The 16,427-nt window shown below is 45.1% G+C and overlaps 1 protein-coding gene across 2 annotated transcripts in view; it reads right to left on the bottom strand.

The window, feature by feature from the left end:
• The window catches only part of clybl (citrate lyase beta like), a 175,037-nt gene that overhangs the window by 62,798 nt on the left and 95,812 nt on the right, over positions 1–16,427 (bottom strand). For both annotated transcript variants that reach the window (XM_071356129.1, XM_071356128.1), the window contains exon 3: positions 3,853–4,041. In XM_071356129.1, coding sequence (XP_071212230.1) covers positions 3,853–4,041 — 189 coding nt within the window. The remainder of the gene's footprint in view (positions 1–3,852; positions 4,042–16,427) is intronic.

The raw sequence follows: 16,427 nt of genomic DNA, 5'->3' as shown, positions 1-16,427 counted from the left end.
CCCCAAATTCCACAGTGGGTAGAGCAAGACACAGTTGCGCTCGCTCAGAGATCTATGGAACTTCTAAAGCCGCAGCTAAAGAAATGTCATCTGTTTTTTTACCGAGGGCCAAGAGCAACACTGGGCCTCTCCCTGGGCCCTGCCACAGGGATCAATTCCCCTCGCTTGATGGAGAAATGGCAAAGTTTGTTGTTATTACTTTGAAGATTCCCGTGGTTTCCTCTTACTGCATTGGGTTTGTCCATGAGGGCCGCTGTGTGCATTAAAGACAGAGGGGGGAGGGAAGAAGGCAGAAATGTTTTGAGTATTTTTAGTTTCTCACTTCTCCTATTTTCTGCTTCCGTTGCGCAAGATGTTGAACAAGATGTGATCTGGGTTTTGAACACGGGTCGTCGGAGCGCCACAAGAATGTTGAGCTTAAGCCTAGGCAATAGTTGAGAGAGTAAATGCAAGTCTTCAGCTCCCAGACAAGGTTTAGAAACTGGACCAACTCTATTACAATTCATCCCCCCTCCACCAATGTTCTGTGCAAGATTCTGTGCGATGTCCATCGTGCGTTTACTGTGAACACTGAGACTGTACCCGCTTTAAGTTACAGTTTTAAGTTGTGTGTGGACTCGAGTCACATGACTTGGACTCGAGTCAGACTCGAGTCACAAATATGATGACTTGCAACTCGACTTTAACACCAATGACTCGTGACTTGACTTGGACTTGAGCCTTTTGACTCGAACTGACTTGATACCCTCCCCACGCCCAAATATTAAAAATGATGCTATTTAAAAAAGTGTGCAGCGCATCTACTCTTCAGCCAATCAAAATGTGCTAGCTGAGAAAAAGTTGCGCGTGGCAGTGCAGAGGAACGTCGTGCGTGAATTCCGACGGAGCCCTTGGAAAGATGATACCCCAAATTATAATTTTAGGATATAAAGACTACGCTGTAGTCAACAAAAAACGGATTGCAACTTGCAAAACATGCCGGAAAGAAAATTACAGACGGAGGCGACTGGTGTAACTTTGTTCGACATTTGAAGCTGCACAAAGAACGTTAAGTCGTTGCTAATATAGCCGACAGCTATATATTTTATTACTTGACTAGTGTAGCATGTAGGCTAACGTAACGTTAAATCAATGAGCCTCCACATAGTCAGTCACTGCGGGAATGTGATCATTGCACCCAAGATTGAGCTACAACTGGCAAGGCAGTTGGTAGCCTAAATCCTGCCTGATGTTACTGCTGTTCCTGAAACCATTGACATACGTTAGCCTACTGTAACCACACAGAGAGAGTGAGTGTGTGTGTGTGTTAAGGTTGGGCGATTGTGTACAAGCCTACATCGCCCGATTGTGCCCCATAGCGATCCTCGATAGTCGATCGATATGGGGGGAGGGGGTCTTTCTCATGGCTACCCATGTATTTCCATGGAAATCAAGTTTATTTGGCAAGTAATAAATATATATTTTTAAAGCATTCATGATTTGTGTAAATGTAATATACTAACTATTACTCTTGTTAAAAATATGAAATGGTACGACATTTGGTGAAGAGAACATTATGACTTGTTAAGGACTCGAAACTCAAAGTTTAGGACTTGATACTTGACTCGGACTTGCCTTTCTTGACTTGGGACTTCAGTGCTAAGACTTGAGACTTGACTCGGACTTGCCTGTCTTGACTTGGGACTTGACTTACCAGAGGCCTACCATCAAAAACAACGGAGAAAATGCATCCCATAACATTTTAACATAGAAATAGCTGTTCTATCATTCAGCCTACAGTAGCAGCCAATGTTCATTGTTGTGTTCAATGTAGCTCTACATTCCATGAGACTTTTGGAGGGAAAAAAACATTAATCTGTTTATCCACTTGTCCTTCAGACAACGAGGTGACTGAAAATGTTGTGTTTGATGCAAGAAACCACTTTACAAAATGAAATGCATTATTACCATTATTGCAGAGAATCAGACAAATCATGCTACCCTCTGCCTATTGGCTACTTAGCTTATTCAAGCCTGTCTCAAAATACATCACTGCAACTTTAAGAAGAAAAAAAGAAGCTCTTTACCTGACTCACTTTTCAAAGATGAAATGTACACGCTTTGTGCTCCTGTAAGAAGCAATAGCTCCCCAAATTATCTACAACTTGGCTAATAACTCAGTAACTAGCAAAGGATAGAAACAAGACAAGCGCATCTACTCACGACAGCTCAAGCTGTTAACACAGTCCAATTAAGAAAAAAATCTCTTGCATAGTTTGTTTTGTTTTTCGGTATGCTGCATTGAAAGTGGCTGATATTGCTTTGATTCGATCACAATTGCCAAAGTAAAGGGAAACGTTGATAGGGTTAACAGGGAAAACTCCAGAACGGTGGTCACCAACCTTTTCTGGGTCAAGATCACAGAGTCAAAATGCAAGCAGAGATCTATCGCTCAGATTTTTTTTACGTGACTTAAAAAAACATAAGCCTACGCAACATTAACCAATTAAAAACAGAACTGTAGCAATGAGGTTTGTGCAGTACGCTATAGGTCCAATACATTATCACCGCATGCTGGCTTTGCTTTCATTTCCCTGCCAGTGAATGCATTGTTGTTCGGGCAATTCAAAAAATTGAAATATTTCAAAATGGGCTATATGATCACACCGGTAATAGATCCGTTGTTGTATTACTTGTGAAGCACAGCTGAGTGAGCATACATTTAAATCATTTACTTTTTATTTAACTGGGCTGATGGTGCCTGCATCTGATGGTCAGTCTCAGCGGAGGGAGAGAACAGCTGACTGAAGGTCCCGCCTATCAACATCACTCCGCTCTCCCTTTCCTCCGCTGACCAAAAAAGGACATGGACTTCCAGCTGATTGCGAAATTTGAGTCGCACCTCATTATTTCTGCCTCATGCACAAATTAATGTTACTCCTGCGAACAGAGAAAGTGAAATATTCCTCCATATTAAAAAAGACCCAAGCCACTAATAATAACAACAATGCAAGCCTATAGATACACATACCATTCATTTCTGCTGCACTGCTTGTTGTAGCGCTGAGTGGAAATACAACACGCATTTTACGGCTTATGAAAGTGTTGAATAAAAAGTGTTGACAGTGATGAGTAAGAACTTAAACATGAACTCGCTCATAAAAACAGCATCTCTTTGCTGTATTCGTTGACAGTCTCACACCTAGTCATGGTTTTAAACGTTTTGAAATCTCACAGTATCATCTTTGGTGTAGCTTTCTTTTATGCCTGCTACATTACTGCAGACACGGTGATCTAAGCCATCCGATTGGCCAGGGGTAAGCCTATAGCGCACTTGATTTGCTCTCTGGGCTCACCGGGAAGGCAGTTTGTACCTTCAGACAGATGAAATGGTTCAAAATGGCAACAGTTTGTCTACCCGGAGCGCAGAGCAGCTGAATCAGGGGCACATACCACCAACAGTTTTTTACAGAATGTTTGTCGAGATCGACCGATTTGTGACCACTGCTCCAGAAAGTCTAGTGAAGTTCAATCTCGTGCATCTCTCTGTGGGCTGATATTTCTCTGTGGCAGTCCCGGGGGAGCTGCATGGCAGTTTCTGGGCTACTGCGCGCACACACACGCAGTTTAGAGGGAACATTGCCCTCCACCAATCTAGCCGCATCAACTCTAGCAGCAGATGGCAAATGATGGAATCCAAATCACTGCACCGATGTGTCAAACTGGGTTTGACACAGACTGCACACTACAAGACTGTGTTAGCTCACTGAGCCAAAGTCTTAGTGTTAGCGCTGGGAGCTAACACAAGTCTTAGGTCTCAGGCAATCACTCATGAAGCAAAAACCTCCACACACACACATAAAAGACACATACCCATTGCACCTCTGCTGCGTCCTCCACCTTGGGCAGCATCAGGGCTGGAGGCAGAACCTCGGCCTGCAGGATGACCTGTAGGTCAGCATTGGCCAGGCCGCTGGACACTGAGTTGACCCTCACACACTTCTCTGTCCTGCCCAGGTCCAGCTCTGCCAGCATCCTGGGGATGGTCTCCCTTGCCTCTGTCTTGAAAAGGAGACAAAACAAAGAAAATAGTCCATAATTACATAGAAGGATGGAGGACGCAGGGGAGAAGAGAGAGAGAGAGAGAGAGAGAGAGAGAGACAGAGAGAGAGAGAGACAGAGAGAGAGAGAGAGAGACAGAGAGAGAGAGAGACAGAGAGAGAGAGAGAGAGAGAGAGAGAGAGAGAGAGACAGAGAGAGAGAGAGACAGAGAGAGAGAGAGAGACAGAGAGAGAGAGAGAGAGAGACAGAGAGAGAGAGAGAGACAGAGAGAGTAATATGGATGAAGGAGAGAGTAGGAGAGATTGAGAAAGAAGGAGAGAGAGGGAGAGAGAGAAAGAGAGTAGCTGTCAGCTTTGCACCAGTCCAGCGTTAAGGGAATACGGCAAGATTTTGAGATTTAGGTCGTTTATCTACTTACCCAGAGTCGGAACTCATGGATATCATTTGTATGTCTCTGCGTGCAGTTTGGAGATTATTGAAGATAGCAAGCATATAGCGCAATTGCTGGAAGTCTCCCGGTACAGTATCCAGGTCCTCTCACATGCAGGTGAATAGACCTAACCAGGGGTTGAAACAAAAATGTTTTCCCATTCGTTTCGTTCTGAACAGAACAAGATTTTTTTTGTTCCATTCCACTGTTCCGACCAGCAAGATAAAGTTCTGAACCAGTTTGAACACCAAAAAAGTACTGGTTTATATTGTTTTTCTTCTGTTACTTTTTAAACCTCTGAAATCTTATTTTGTTTTACATTTAGCTTGACATTAAACTACAAATCATGCAGTGCGGATAGAGCAGCTTGCTATGGAGCGGGCAAGCTATAGCTCAATGAGTTGTTAAACATGCGTGATGGAAAAACGAGTGTAGGGCGTGAGATGTAAATTACATGTTGTGGGTGGGGAGAGAGCGAGAAGGAAGAGGCATGGCTTGAAGCTCTGGGCATCTTGTGATGACATATATTATCTGAATTAGGCCTGAATGGAGGAACTTTGAATGTCTTTGAACTTCAGAGTTGGCTTAACGTTGGACCAGAGAAGCTCGCAAGCTAACAACCTTGTGTGTGCAGAGCGGCACCAAAATTAAAAACATCTTACCTTTTCGTAGCTAATAAATTCATTGTGAAATGTGATAACTACAGCATTCCTAGTATCCCCAACAAGCATTGAAAAAGTTAAACCATTATACTCCAATTAAAAATCTCTCTCCTTATCTTCTGAATCACACTTGTAATGTCAGTAGGCTAGAGCTATGCTTCGTTGGGGGAGGGGCAGGTAGTCTACACTGCAAAAAATTTCAGCTGGTAGGCAGGCACTGGAAGTAGTTCCTGATTGACAGAGGGAGGGCTTTGCCTAGGCGGTTTATTGCGTTTTTGTGGGACTGTAAAAAGATGCCCAAAATGTAAAAGACCGTTATTAACCGGTTTCCATGCTTTTAAAATAATGATTCTGTTCCCGGAACAGTATAGATCACTTTCGTTCCTGGTTATGATTCTGTTCCTTGAAAAATGTCGTTCTTTTCCGGTTTTCGGTTCTGTTGCTTGAACCGGGTCCAACCCCTGCTTCTAATTACTCCAAAACTGGGTGGTTGGTCATTTATAGTCGTACAAAGCTAAACATAGCAATCAATATTTTCCCCAAAAAATTATTTCACTGATAATATTAAGATTCTATCCACTTCCTCAGTCTTTCCCCATTGTCGCAAAGAAATGTATAGAGATCGCAATTTTGTATCCGTCCCATTATGGTGTCTGTGAGCGCAGGGGTAGATGTTGTGATGACCAAATTACCTACCACCAAGTTTTGGAGTAGTTAGAAAGTCTATTCCCCTGCTAATGAGAGTAGCTAGCTCCCGGGAGACTTCCAGCAATTGCACTACGATAACGATATGCTAATAATAATAATGGTATCCATGACTTCGTTTGACTCTGGGTAGATAAAGTAGATAAACAAACGAAATTGAGAAATCGTGCAATATCCCTTTAAAGCTTGACCAGGGTTGGGGATTTTGTGGTCAAATCCATGTCCTGGATGTGTACCACATTGCTCGGCCTAAAACTACATATGAAATGGTTTTCTATAGTATTGAATAAGTGAAAGCAGGTATTTTATCAACAGACCACAGATAATAATGGGAGAGTGTTGGGTAAAAACACAAAGATGAATCCTATAATGACAAGTCGCAATAGACACTCAGATATTTATCAATGTCAGTTCTACCCTATTTCCCAACATAAAAGCTGTATATGCAGTCTAATCACGTTCACCAGACACTTCCGCCCAAATGAGCAAAGAGTCTGGTGGACCAACACGGCAAACTTGGCCTTTGTTAGCCAATAGAAAGATCGAGAGCATAGGCAATGAAGGGGTTTGATTCATCTGGTCCGGGCGAAGGCAGGGAGGGAGGAGCGTCCTCCTCAAATCGAACAGTAATCTGCACTGCTCGGTCATGTTGTCAACAAGGCAGCATGGTGCATCGCCCAGAAACATACAACCCTTTCTGTATAAAATACATTTTGGAATTTTCAATCTAGTTTTCATTGGTAGGGCAGATAGTGTTATCATAAGCAATCACTTTTGCATGGGAAAACAGAATCCTACTCATTACTAAACGTGCTTAATTACATCACTTTTGTTTTGAGCCAACTTCGCCGTCGGACAGAGCGGGGCACCTGGCTCATGCCTGGGAGGCAGCTCGGTTCATAATCGAATGCAATCAACTTTCAGCCCGTGCAAAAAACGCTTACAATGGCGCCCGGGTGAGATTATTCGAACCCCCTCCCTGGCTTAATCTACCAGCCAATCATCTCCCACAACACCTTCCCCCTAACCCGTATGTGTATTCCATACAGTTCTTGCCTCCACTTGGAAACACACCTCACAGTTGTGTGATTTGCTCAAATTAAATGACAAATACTTTACTCAGTAAGGTCACTCCCACTAAGGCCAACTTGAATCATTGATATCCAACACTAGCCTTGGGATGAGGTAATATGCAGCCTGCATTTCACAAAGATAACACAATAACAAAACTAATTTGGGTAAACTGCACTCCGATTTTTATTTGAGACTGTTTTATAGAAAACACATGGACCATTAAACAACATAACGGCTATTGTGAATAGATAGAAAAGGTTTCATGAAGTATCTGCCTCTGTTTTCAGAGTATTACATCAATCTAGAGAAAATGTCGTGAACTCATCAAGAGATATCGGTCTCCCAAAAGAGGGTTGTGACACTTACGCAACGAGGTACGGCTCACTCTTCATAAATTAGGGTTCAAAAGGCTTTCCTGGTGAAGTCAAGTGATCAGGAAAACTCAGGACCCTAATGATAAGCCTGCACAGCACAGCACACATTGACAGCCTCTCCAGTCCCTTATGAAGTCCCCAAACAAGCAGAGCCATTGTGAAGGGAGGATAAGGAAGAGGGAGGAGAAATGAAAGAGAAATCACCAGTCCATACACCTATCTGTAACACAGATATAGCCTGCAGATTCAAACCAGATGGAGGGAGGGAGAGATGGATGGATGGAGGGGGGCAGAGTTGGAAGGCTTTCTGGGAGAAATGTGTTGTAAAATAAGCAACATGAGGAAATGACGGCTTAGGACTTGTCAGGTCAGAGGCGGGGGACTGTGTGTGTGTGTGTGTGTGTGTGTGTGTGTGTGTGTGTGTGTGTGTGTGTGTGTGTGGGTGTGTGTGTGTGTGTGTGTGTGTGTGTGTGTGCTTGTGTGGATAAGAGAGGTGGTCATTAGCTAGCCTTCTGTGCCTGTCAGATAGAGTGATGACCCTGTTCAATAGACAGATGAAGAGAAGAAGGGGTTATGAGGGGAGAGAGAAACTTGAATGAGCACCTTAGGCCAGGTCAACCTGGTTTCAGAAACTGTACATACATGCTGACACACACAAACACACACTCAAGCACAAAGCCCAACCGTTCTAACCCCACACCAACTATGGGCACTCTGCGGTAGGGTATTGGATAGGACTGTTGGTTCCTAATGGTGTGTACGGGTCTGCGTCTCCGTTTGACCACTGCTGACCTGCTACTCTACCCACTTCACTATGAGATGTTCACCTCAGAAGGGCCTACTCGCTATCTCTATCTTTACTTGTCCGACGTCACACACACACACACTGCGGTCGGTCTGTGTGTGTGAGAGACTGTGACTAAGGCGTATTCCAGGCTAAGACTGGGAGATCACAGTGCACCCCTTCTCAACTGATGTAATCATCCATCATATCTCAGCCAAGACGTCAGAATACTGGCAGACGTCCCCTCAAACAGAGACCAGATGACTCCTATGAAATCAGTGCCAACTTTAAAAAAATATACTTTGCTAAAGCATTTCATTAACTTAACAATTCATATTAAAAAGTGATGATGATACTCAGAACCGCTTGTACACAGTTCTAGTCACACACACACACACACACACACACACACACACACACACACACACACACACACACACACACACACACACACACACACACACACACACACACACACACACACACACACACAGCGAGAGAGACAGTGAGACATGCACATGCAGACAAACGCACACAGACAGAAACACAGAGAAACAAAGTACCAGTCAAATAGTTTATATTTGCGATTCTTCAAAGTAGCCACCCTTTCCCTTGATTACAGCTTTGCACACTCTTGTCATTCTCTCAACCACCTTCACCTGGAATGATTTTCCAACACTCTTAAAGGAGTTCCCACATATTCTGAGCACTTGATGGCTGCTTTTCCTTCACTCTGCGATCCAACTCATCCCAAACAATCTCAATTGGGTTGAGGTCGGGTGATTGTGGAGGCCAGGTCATCTGACACAGAACTCCATAACTCTCCTTCTTGGTCAAATAGCCCTTACACAGCATGGAGGTGTGTTGGGTCATTGTCCTGTTGAAAAACAAATGATAGTGAGACTAAGCTCAAACCAGACGGGATGGCGTATCGCTGCAGAATGCTGTGGTAGCCATGCTGGTTAAGTGTGCCTTGAATTCTAGATAAATCACAGACAGTGTCACCAGCAAAGCACCCCCACACCATCACACCTCCTCCTCCACGCTTCACGGTGGGAACCACACAGTAGGTGAACGGAGTACATCCGTTCACCTACTCTGCGTCTCACAAAGACACGGCGGTTGGAACCAAAAATCTCAAATTTGAACTCATCAGACCAAAGGACAGATTTCCACTGGTCTAATGTCCATTGCTCATGTTTCTAAGTCCAAGCAAGTCTCTTATTATTATCGGTGTCCTTTAGTAGTGATTTCTTTGCAGCAATTCGACAATGAAGGCCTGATTCACGCAGTCTCCTCTGAACAGTTGATGTTGACATGCGTCTGTTACTTTAACTCTGTGAAGCATTTATTTCAGCTGCAATCTGAGTTGCAGTTAACTCTAATTAACTTATCCTCTGCAGCAGAGCTAACTCTGGATCTTCCTTTCCTGTGGTGTTCCTCATGAGAGCCAGTTTCATCATATCGCTTGATGGTTTTTGCGACTGCACTGGAGAAACCGGATTGACTGACCTTCTTGTCTTAAAGTAATGACGGACTGTCGTTTCTCTTTGCTTATTTGAGTTGTTCTTGGCATAAAAGCAGCAAACAAAGAAGAAAGGCTTTTGAAAAAGTAACAATTTTTCATAAAATTATACCGTTTTCTTAGCTAGCTAAGTTGTTTACCTGTTGCTAGGCAGTTGCTAGGGACATTCCTGAAAGAAGCTAGCTAGCTAACAAGGAGTGTCTAGTTGGCAGAAGAGAAGAAGGGACAAAGAAGGGACAAAGTGGGACAAAATAAGGACAGAAGAAAAGGGAAAGGGGACATTAAGGTGAAGCAGTCCTCTAAAGACACAAAAGACAATAATACAAGAAACAACACTTCTATTGCCTCTCCCTCTACGATACGCACTCCCGGTTTGGTTTGGAGCGAGTAGTTGTATTCCGCTTTGCTCTACAGGTAGTATTACAGGTAGTATTACATTTCATTTCATTACAGTACAACAGTTTGATTTGTTTGATCTTAGCTGGCTACATAGCCGTCTTTGTATCCAAGATAATTGTGTAGTCTAGAGTAATTGTCGAGGTTACCTAGCCAGTTAGAGGTTACCTAGCCAGCTACACTTTCAAACAAAGTCAACAACGCAGCCACTGCTAGCTAGCCTATTTCACCAGCCAGCAGTACTATATCATTTTAGTCAATAAGATTTTTTGCAACGTAAGCTTAACTTTCTGAACATTCGAGACGTGTAGTCCACTTGTCATTCCAATCTCCTTTGCATTAGCGTAGCCTCTTCTGTAGCCTGTCAACTATGTGTCTGTCTATCCCTGTTCTCTCCTCTCTGCACAGACCATACAAACGCTTCACAACGCGTGGCCGCTGCTACTCTAACCTGGTGGTCCCAGCGCGCACGACCCACGTGGAGTTCCAGGTCTCAGGCAGCCTCTGGAACTGCCGATCTGCGGCCAACAAGGCAGAGTTCATCTCAGCCTATGCTTCCCTCCAGTCCCTCGACTTCTTGGCACTGACGGAAACATGGATTACCACTGATAACACTGCTACTCCTACTGCTCTCTCCTCGTCTGCCCACGTGTTCTCGCATACCCCGAGAGCTTCTGGTCAGCGGGGTGGTGGCACTGGGATCCTCATCTCTCCCAAGTGGACATTCTCTCTTTCTCCCCTGACCCATCTGTCTATCGCCTCCTTTGAATTCCATGCTGTCACAGTTACCAGCCCTTTCAAGCTTAACATCCTTATCATTTATCGCCCTCCAGGTTCCCTTGGAGAGTTCATCAATGAGCTTGACGCCCTGATAAGTTCCTTTCCTGAGGATGGCTCACCTCTCACAGTTCTGGGTGACTTTAACCTCCCCACGTCTACCTTTGACTCATTCCTCTCTGCCTCCTTCTTTCCACTCCTCTCCTCTTTTGACCTCACCCTCTCACCTTCCCCCCCTACTCACAAGGCAGGCAATACGCTTGACCTCATCTTTACTAGATGCTGTTCTTCCACTAATCTCATTGCAACTCCCCTCCAAGTCTCCGACCACTACCTTGTATCCTTTTCCCTCTCGCTCTCATCCAACACTTCCCACACTGCCCCTACTCGGATGGTATCGCGCCGTCCCAACCTTCGCTCTCTCTCCCCCGCTACTCTCTCCTCTTCCATCCTATCATCTCTTCCCTCTGCTCAAACCTTCTCCAACCTATCTCCTGATTCTGCCTCCTCAACCCTCCTCTCCTCCCTTTCTGCATCCTTTGACTCTCTATGTCCCCTATCCTCCAGGCCGGCTCGGTCCTCCCCTCCTGCTCCGTGGCTCGACGACTCATTGCGAGCTCACAGAACAGGGCTCCGGGCAGCCGAGCGGAAATGGAGGAAAACTCGCCTCCCTGCGGACCTGGCATCCTTTCACTCCCTCCTCTCTACATTCTCCTCTTCTGTCTCTGCTGCTAAAGCCAATTTCTACCACTCTAAATTCCAAGCATCTGCCTCTAACCCTAGGAAGCTCTTTGCCACCTTCTCCTCCCTCCTGAATCCTCCTCCCCCTCCTTCCCCCTCCTCCCTCTCTGCTGATGACTTCGTCAACCATTTTGAAAAGAAGGTCGACGACATCCGATCCTCGTTTGCTAAGTCAAACGACACCGCTGGTTCTGCTCACACTGCCCTACCCTGTGCTTTGACCTCTTTCTCCCCTCTCTCTCCAGATGAAATCTCGCGTCTTGTGACGGCCGGCCGCCCAACAACCTGCCCGCTTGACCCTATCCCCTCCTCTCTTCTCCAGACCATTTCCGGAGACCTTCTCCCTTACCTCACCTCGCTCATCAACTCATCCTTGACCGCTGGCTACGTCCCTTCCGTCTTCAAGAGAGCGAGAGTTGCACCCCTTCTGAAAAAACCTACACTCGATCCCTCCGATGTCAACAACTACAGACCAGTATCCCTTCTTTCTTTTCTCTCCAAAACTCTTGAACGTGCCGTCCTTGGCCAGCTCTCCTGCTATCTCTCTCAGAATGACCTTCTTGATCCAAATCAGTCAGGTTTCAAGACTAGTCATTCAACTGAGACTGCTCTTCTCTGTGTCACGGAGGCGCTCCGCTCCGCACTGCTAAAGCTAACTCTCTCTCCTCTGCTCTCATCCTTCTAGACCTATCGGCTGCCTTTGATACTGTGAACCATCAGATCCTCCTCTCCACCCTCTCCGAGCTGGGCATCTCCGGCGCGGCCCACGCTTGGATTGCGTCCTACCTGACAGGTTGCTCCTACCAGGTGGCGTGGCGAGAATCTGTCTCCGCACCACGTGCTCTCACCACTGGTGTCCCCCAGGGCTCTGTTCTAGGCCCTCTCCTATTCTCGCTATACACCAAGTCACTTGGCTCTGTAATATCCTCACATGGTCTCTCCTATCATTGCTATGCAGACGACACACAATTAATCTTCTCCTTTCCCCCCTCTGATAACCAGGTGGTGAATCGCATCTCTGCATGTCTGGCAGACATATCAGTGTGGATGACGGATCACCACCTCAAGCTGAACCTCGGCAAGACGGAGCTGCTCTTCCTCCCGGGGAAGGACTGCCCGTTCCATGATCTCGCCATCACGGTTGACAACTCCATTGTGTCCTCCTCCCAGAGTGCTAAGAACCTTGGCGTGATCCTGGACAACACCCTGTCGTTCTCAACTAACATCAAGGCGGTGACCCGTTCCTGTAGGTTCATGCTCTACAACATTCGCAGAGTACGACCCTGCCTCACGCAGGAAGCGGCGCAGGTCCTAATCCAGGCACTTGTCATCTCCCGTCTGGATTACTGCAACTCGCTGTTGGCTGGGCTCCCTGCCTGTGCCATTAAACCCCTACAACTCATCCAGAACGCCGCAGCCCGTCTGGTGTTCAACTTTCCCAAGTTCTCTCACGTCACCCCGCTCCTCCGCTCTCTCCACTGGCTTCCAGTTGAAGCTCGCATCCGTTACAAGACCATGGTGCTTGCCTACGGAGCTGTGAGGGGAACGGCACCTCCGTACCTTCAGGCTCTGATCAGGCCCTACACCCAAACAAGGGCACTGCGTTCATCCACCTCTGGCCTGCTCGCCTCCCTACCTCTGAGGAAGTACAGTTCCCGCTCAGCCCAGTCAAAACTGTTCGCTGCTCTGGCACCCCAATGGTGGAACAAACTCCCTCACGACGCCAGGTCAGCGGAGTCAATCACCACCTTCCGGAGACACCTGAAACCCCACCTCTTTAAGGAATACCTAGGATAGGATAAAGTAATCCTTCTAACCCCCCCCCCCCCCTTAAAAGAGTTCCACTGGATATCATAAGGTGAATGCACCAATTTGTAAGTCGCTCTGGATAAGAGCGTCTGCTAAATGACTTAAATGTAAATGTAAATGTAATAAAATAGACTAGCTCTTTTACCAAATAGGGCTGTCTTCTGTATACCACCCCTACCTTGTCACAACAGAACTGATTGGCTCAAACGCATTAAGAAGGAAAGATATTCCACATATTCCACCTGTTAATTGAAATTCATTCCAGGTGACTACCTCATGAAGCTGGTTAAGAGAATGCCAAGAGTGTGCAAAGCTGTCATCAAGACAAAGGATGGCTACTTTGAAAAAAATCTAATATAAAAATCTATTTGGATTTGTTTAACACTTTTTACTTCCTGATTCCACGTGTTATTTGATAGTGTTGAGGTTTTCCCTATTATTCTACAATGTAGAAAAGAGTAAAAATAAAGAAAAGCCCTGGAAAGTAGGTGTGTCTAAACTTTTGACTGGTAGTGAACAGAGACATCCACTCAGACACAGACTGAGACACACGTCAGCCAGAGAGAAATGGAGACATGAACTGCTGTCTCAGCCTCCCTGCCTAGTGATGCAGAGACACTCCTGACCAAACAAAATGAATAGCCACTAGTAAATCAGTCCATCATCAGAAAGCCTCGTTTATAACATTCTCTGATAAAACGCAGACAGGAGATGGGTGAGCGTCTCCAGTGGCCAAGTTCAAGGCTGATATACTGCCGGGCGGTGTGGATAAAACCACTTTCATGTAACAAGAGAAGCAGACGGTCTTTCTTTTCTGTACTTTTGTGGCTTTGAGACGGTGCATTACTTCTGAAACAGAGACGCTTGGCTGGCAGGCAAAAGGAGCTCAGTGGACACACAGGAACACCCCCCCCCCCCCCCACACACACACACCGACCTTACATACCCCCCACACTTCTCTCCTCCATTCCTTTTCTCTCTTTCTTTCTTTTTTGCAAATTGACAGAGGGAACATTCCTGTGGACATGTTCTCTTCTGTGAGCGCCGGTAACTCTGAGCTTGAATAAAGCACTTTGAAACAGGACATCTTTTATATTAATGGACGGCCATCCAACAAGTTTCTTCAAAGCCCCCTCCCCAATCGCCTAGCCTCCCACCGGGTGCTCGCACCAAAACCTCAGCTCTAACTCCTCCTCTGAGTCCCTCCATCATCCTCATCATTAGAGGCTGACGCACACGCAGGCAGGCCGGAGACACACACACACACACAAACACAGATTAGCTTTTTAAGTGTATAACACCTGACCTTTCTATGCGAGAGGGCAGCTCTAACACACACACACAAAGTGTCCTACAGAGTGGTGTGTACGCTACACAGTATGGATGAATATCGCTTTACACACATCACACAAGCCTGAAGACAGACAGGCATGCCCTACAGTCTTCACCTCCTAGGCTGCATCAGTCTCTACTATATACAGTATATTTTATTGTATCACTCAATATAAAATTGATCTCAATACATTGTTTGTTATAGACTGAAAACAGGGTTGAGTTGGGAGTTGGTGCAAAAATTCAGAAAAAATGATTATGTTTGAGATATCTGGCAACTGTAATATTAAATAAGCTCGACACTGTTGCAAGAAGATTGAAAAGGCATAAATGTTGGCATAAATGTTGTTCTCTCATGAATACTTATATTATATTTAGTTAGAGTTAGAGTAACAGGCAATGAAGAAATGTCTGAAAATAGAATTCTAAATACAGGTGTATTTAATTACTTTCTAAAATGAATGGATTCACATACAAGGCATAAACTTAACTTAAAAGCATTAACAAGCATTATTCTAACCATGCCCCAAAAGCCCGTGGGGTGGGGGGAAGAGAAAGAAAGAAAGAAAGAGAAAGAGAGAAAGAAAGAAAGAAAGAACAAAAATCTCAACACAGTAGTTCAGGAACAAATAAGAGAAATAGCAATGAATCGTAGGCCCTTTTGTATGCTAATGAGTTGTTAGGATACAAAACCTGAGTTGTTGACCAATAGCATTACTGTAAAGTTAACCTCCAATCAGATATCAGACCTACATGATGTAACCGCTGCTTCTCAGAGGCGTAACAATGGGGATTGGCAAAACCAACACAGAGAATGCTGAATTCATAAGACAACACAGAGTAAATTCTTGTATACAGTTGATAAGAAAAAGAATTTTGGGGCTGACCTACGTACACAGGCATCTGGAAGTGTAGAGAGCTACTGTAGTTGCTGTATTGTGTGTCTGTGCAAATGTGTTTATGTGTATGTGTGTGTGTGTGTGTATGAAGTTGAACGTGTGTGTGTGTGTGTGTGCACTTGTGTGTGAACAAAGCCACGAGTCATCCTGTACATCGTAGTTTTTTTCTCTCCTGAGGCCTGGCATTTTGTTTCCTGCTGTGACGACCCGCAATGCCATTTAAAATGAGCTCAGGTGAAGGACAGCCTGCCTTTGTGTGTGTGTGTGTGTGTGTGTGTGTGTGTGTGTGTGTGTGTGTGTGTGTGTGTGTGTGTGTGTGTGTGTGTGTGTGTGTGTGTGTGTGTGTGTGTGTGTGTGTGTGTGTGTGTGTGTGTGTATACAGTGCCTTCGTTAAGTATTCAGATCCCTTGATTTTTTCCAAGTTACAGCCTTATTCTAAAATGGATTAAAAAAATTTTTTGTCAGCAATCTACACACAATACCCCATAATGACAAAGCGAAAACAGGTTTTTAGAAATGTTTGCAAATGTATTAAAAATAGTATTCAGTATTCAGACCCTTTGCTATGAGACTCGAAGTTGAGCTCAGGTGCATCCTGTTTCAGTTGATAATCTGATGTTTCTACAACTTCTACAACAATCAAACAAGCTAAGCGTCAGTATAGAGACAAAGTAGAGTCACAATTCAACGGCTCAGACACGAGAGGTATGTGGCAGGGTCTACAATCAATCACGGACTACAAAAAGAAAACCAGCCCCGTCGCGGACCACAATGTCCTGCTCCCAAACAAACTAAACAACTTCTTTGCTCACTTTGAGGACAATACAGTGCCAACGACACGGTCCGCTACCAAAACCTGCGGGCTCTCCTTCACCGCA

This window comes from Salvelinus alpinus, chromosome 20 (genome assembly GCF_045679555.1).
Source record: "Salvelinus alpinus chromosome 20, SLU_Salpinus.1, whole genome shotgun sequence".
Taxonomy (NCBI): Eukaryota; Metazoa; Chordata; class Actinopteri; order Salmoniformes; family Salmonidae; genus Salvelinus; species Salvelinus alpinus.
The sequence above is the reverse complement of the archived record's forward strand: the minus strand, read 5'-3'. Positions and strand labels throughout refer to the sequence as shown.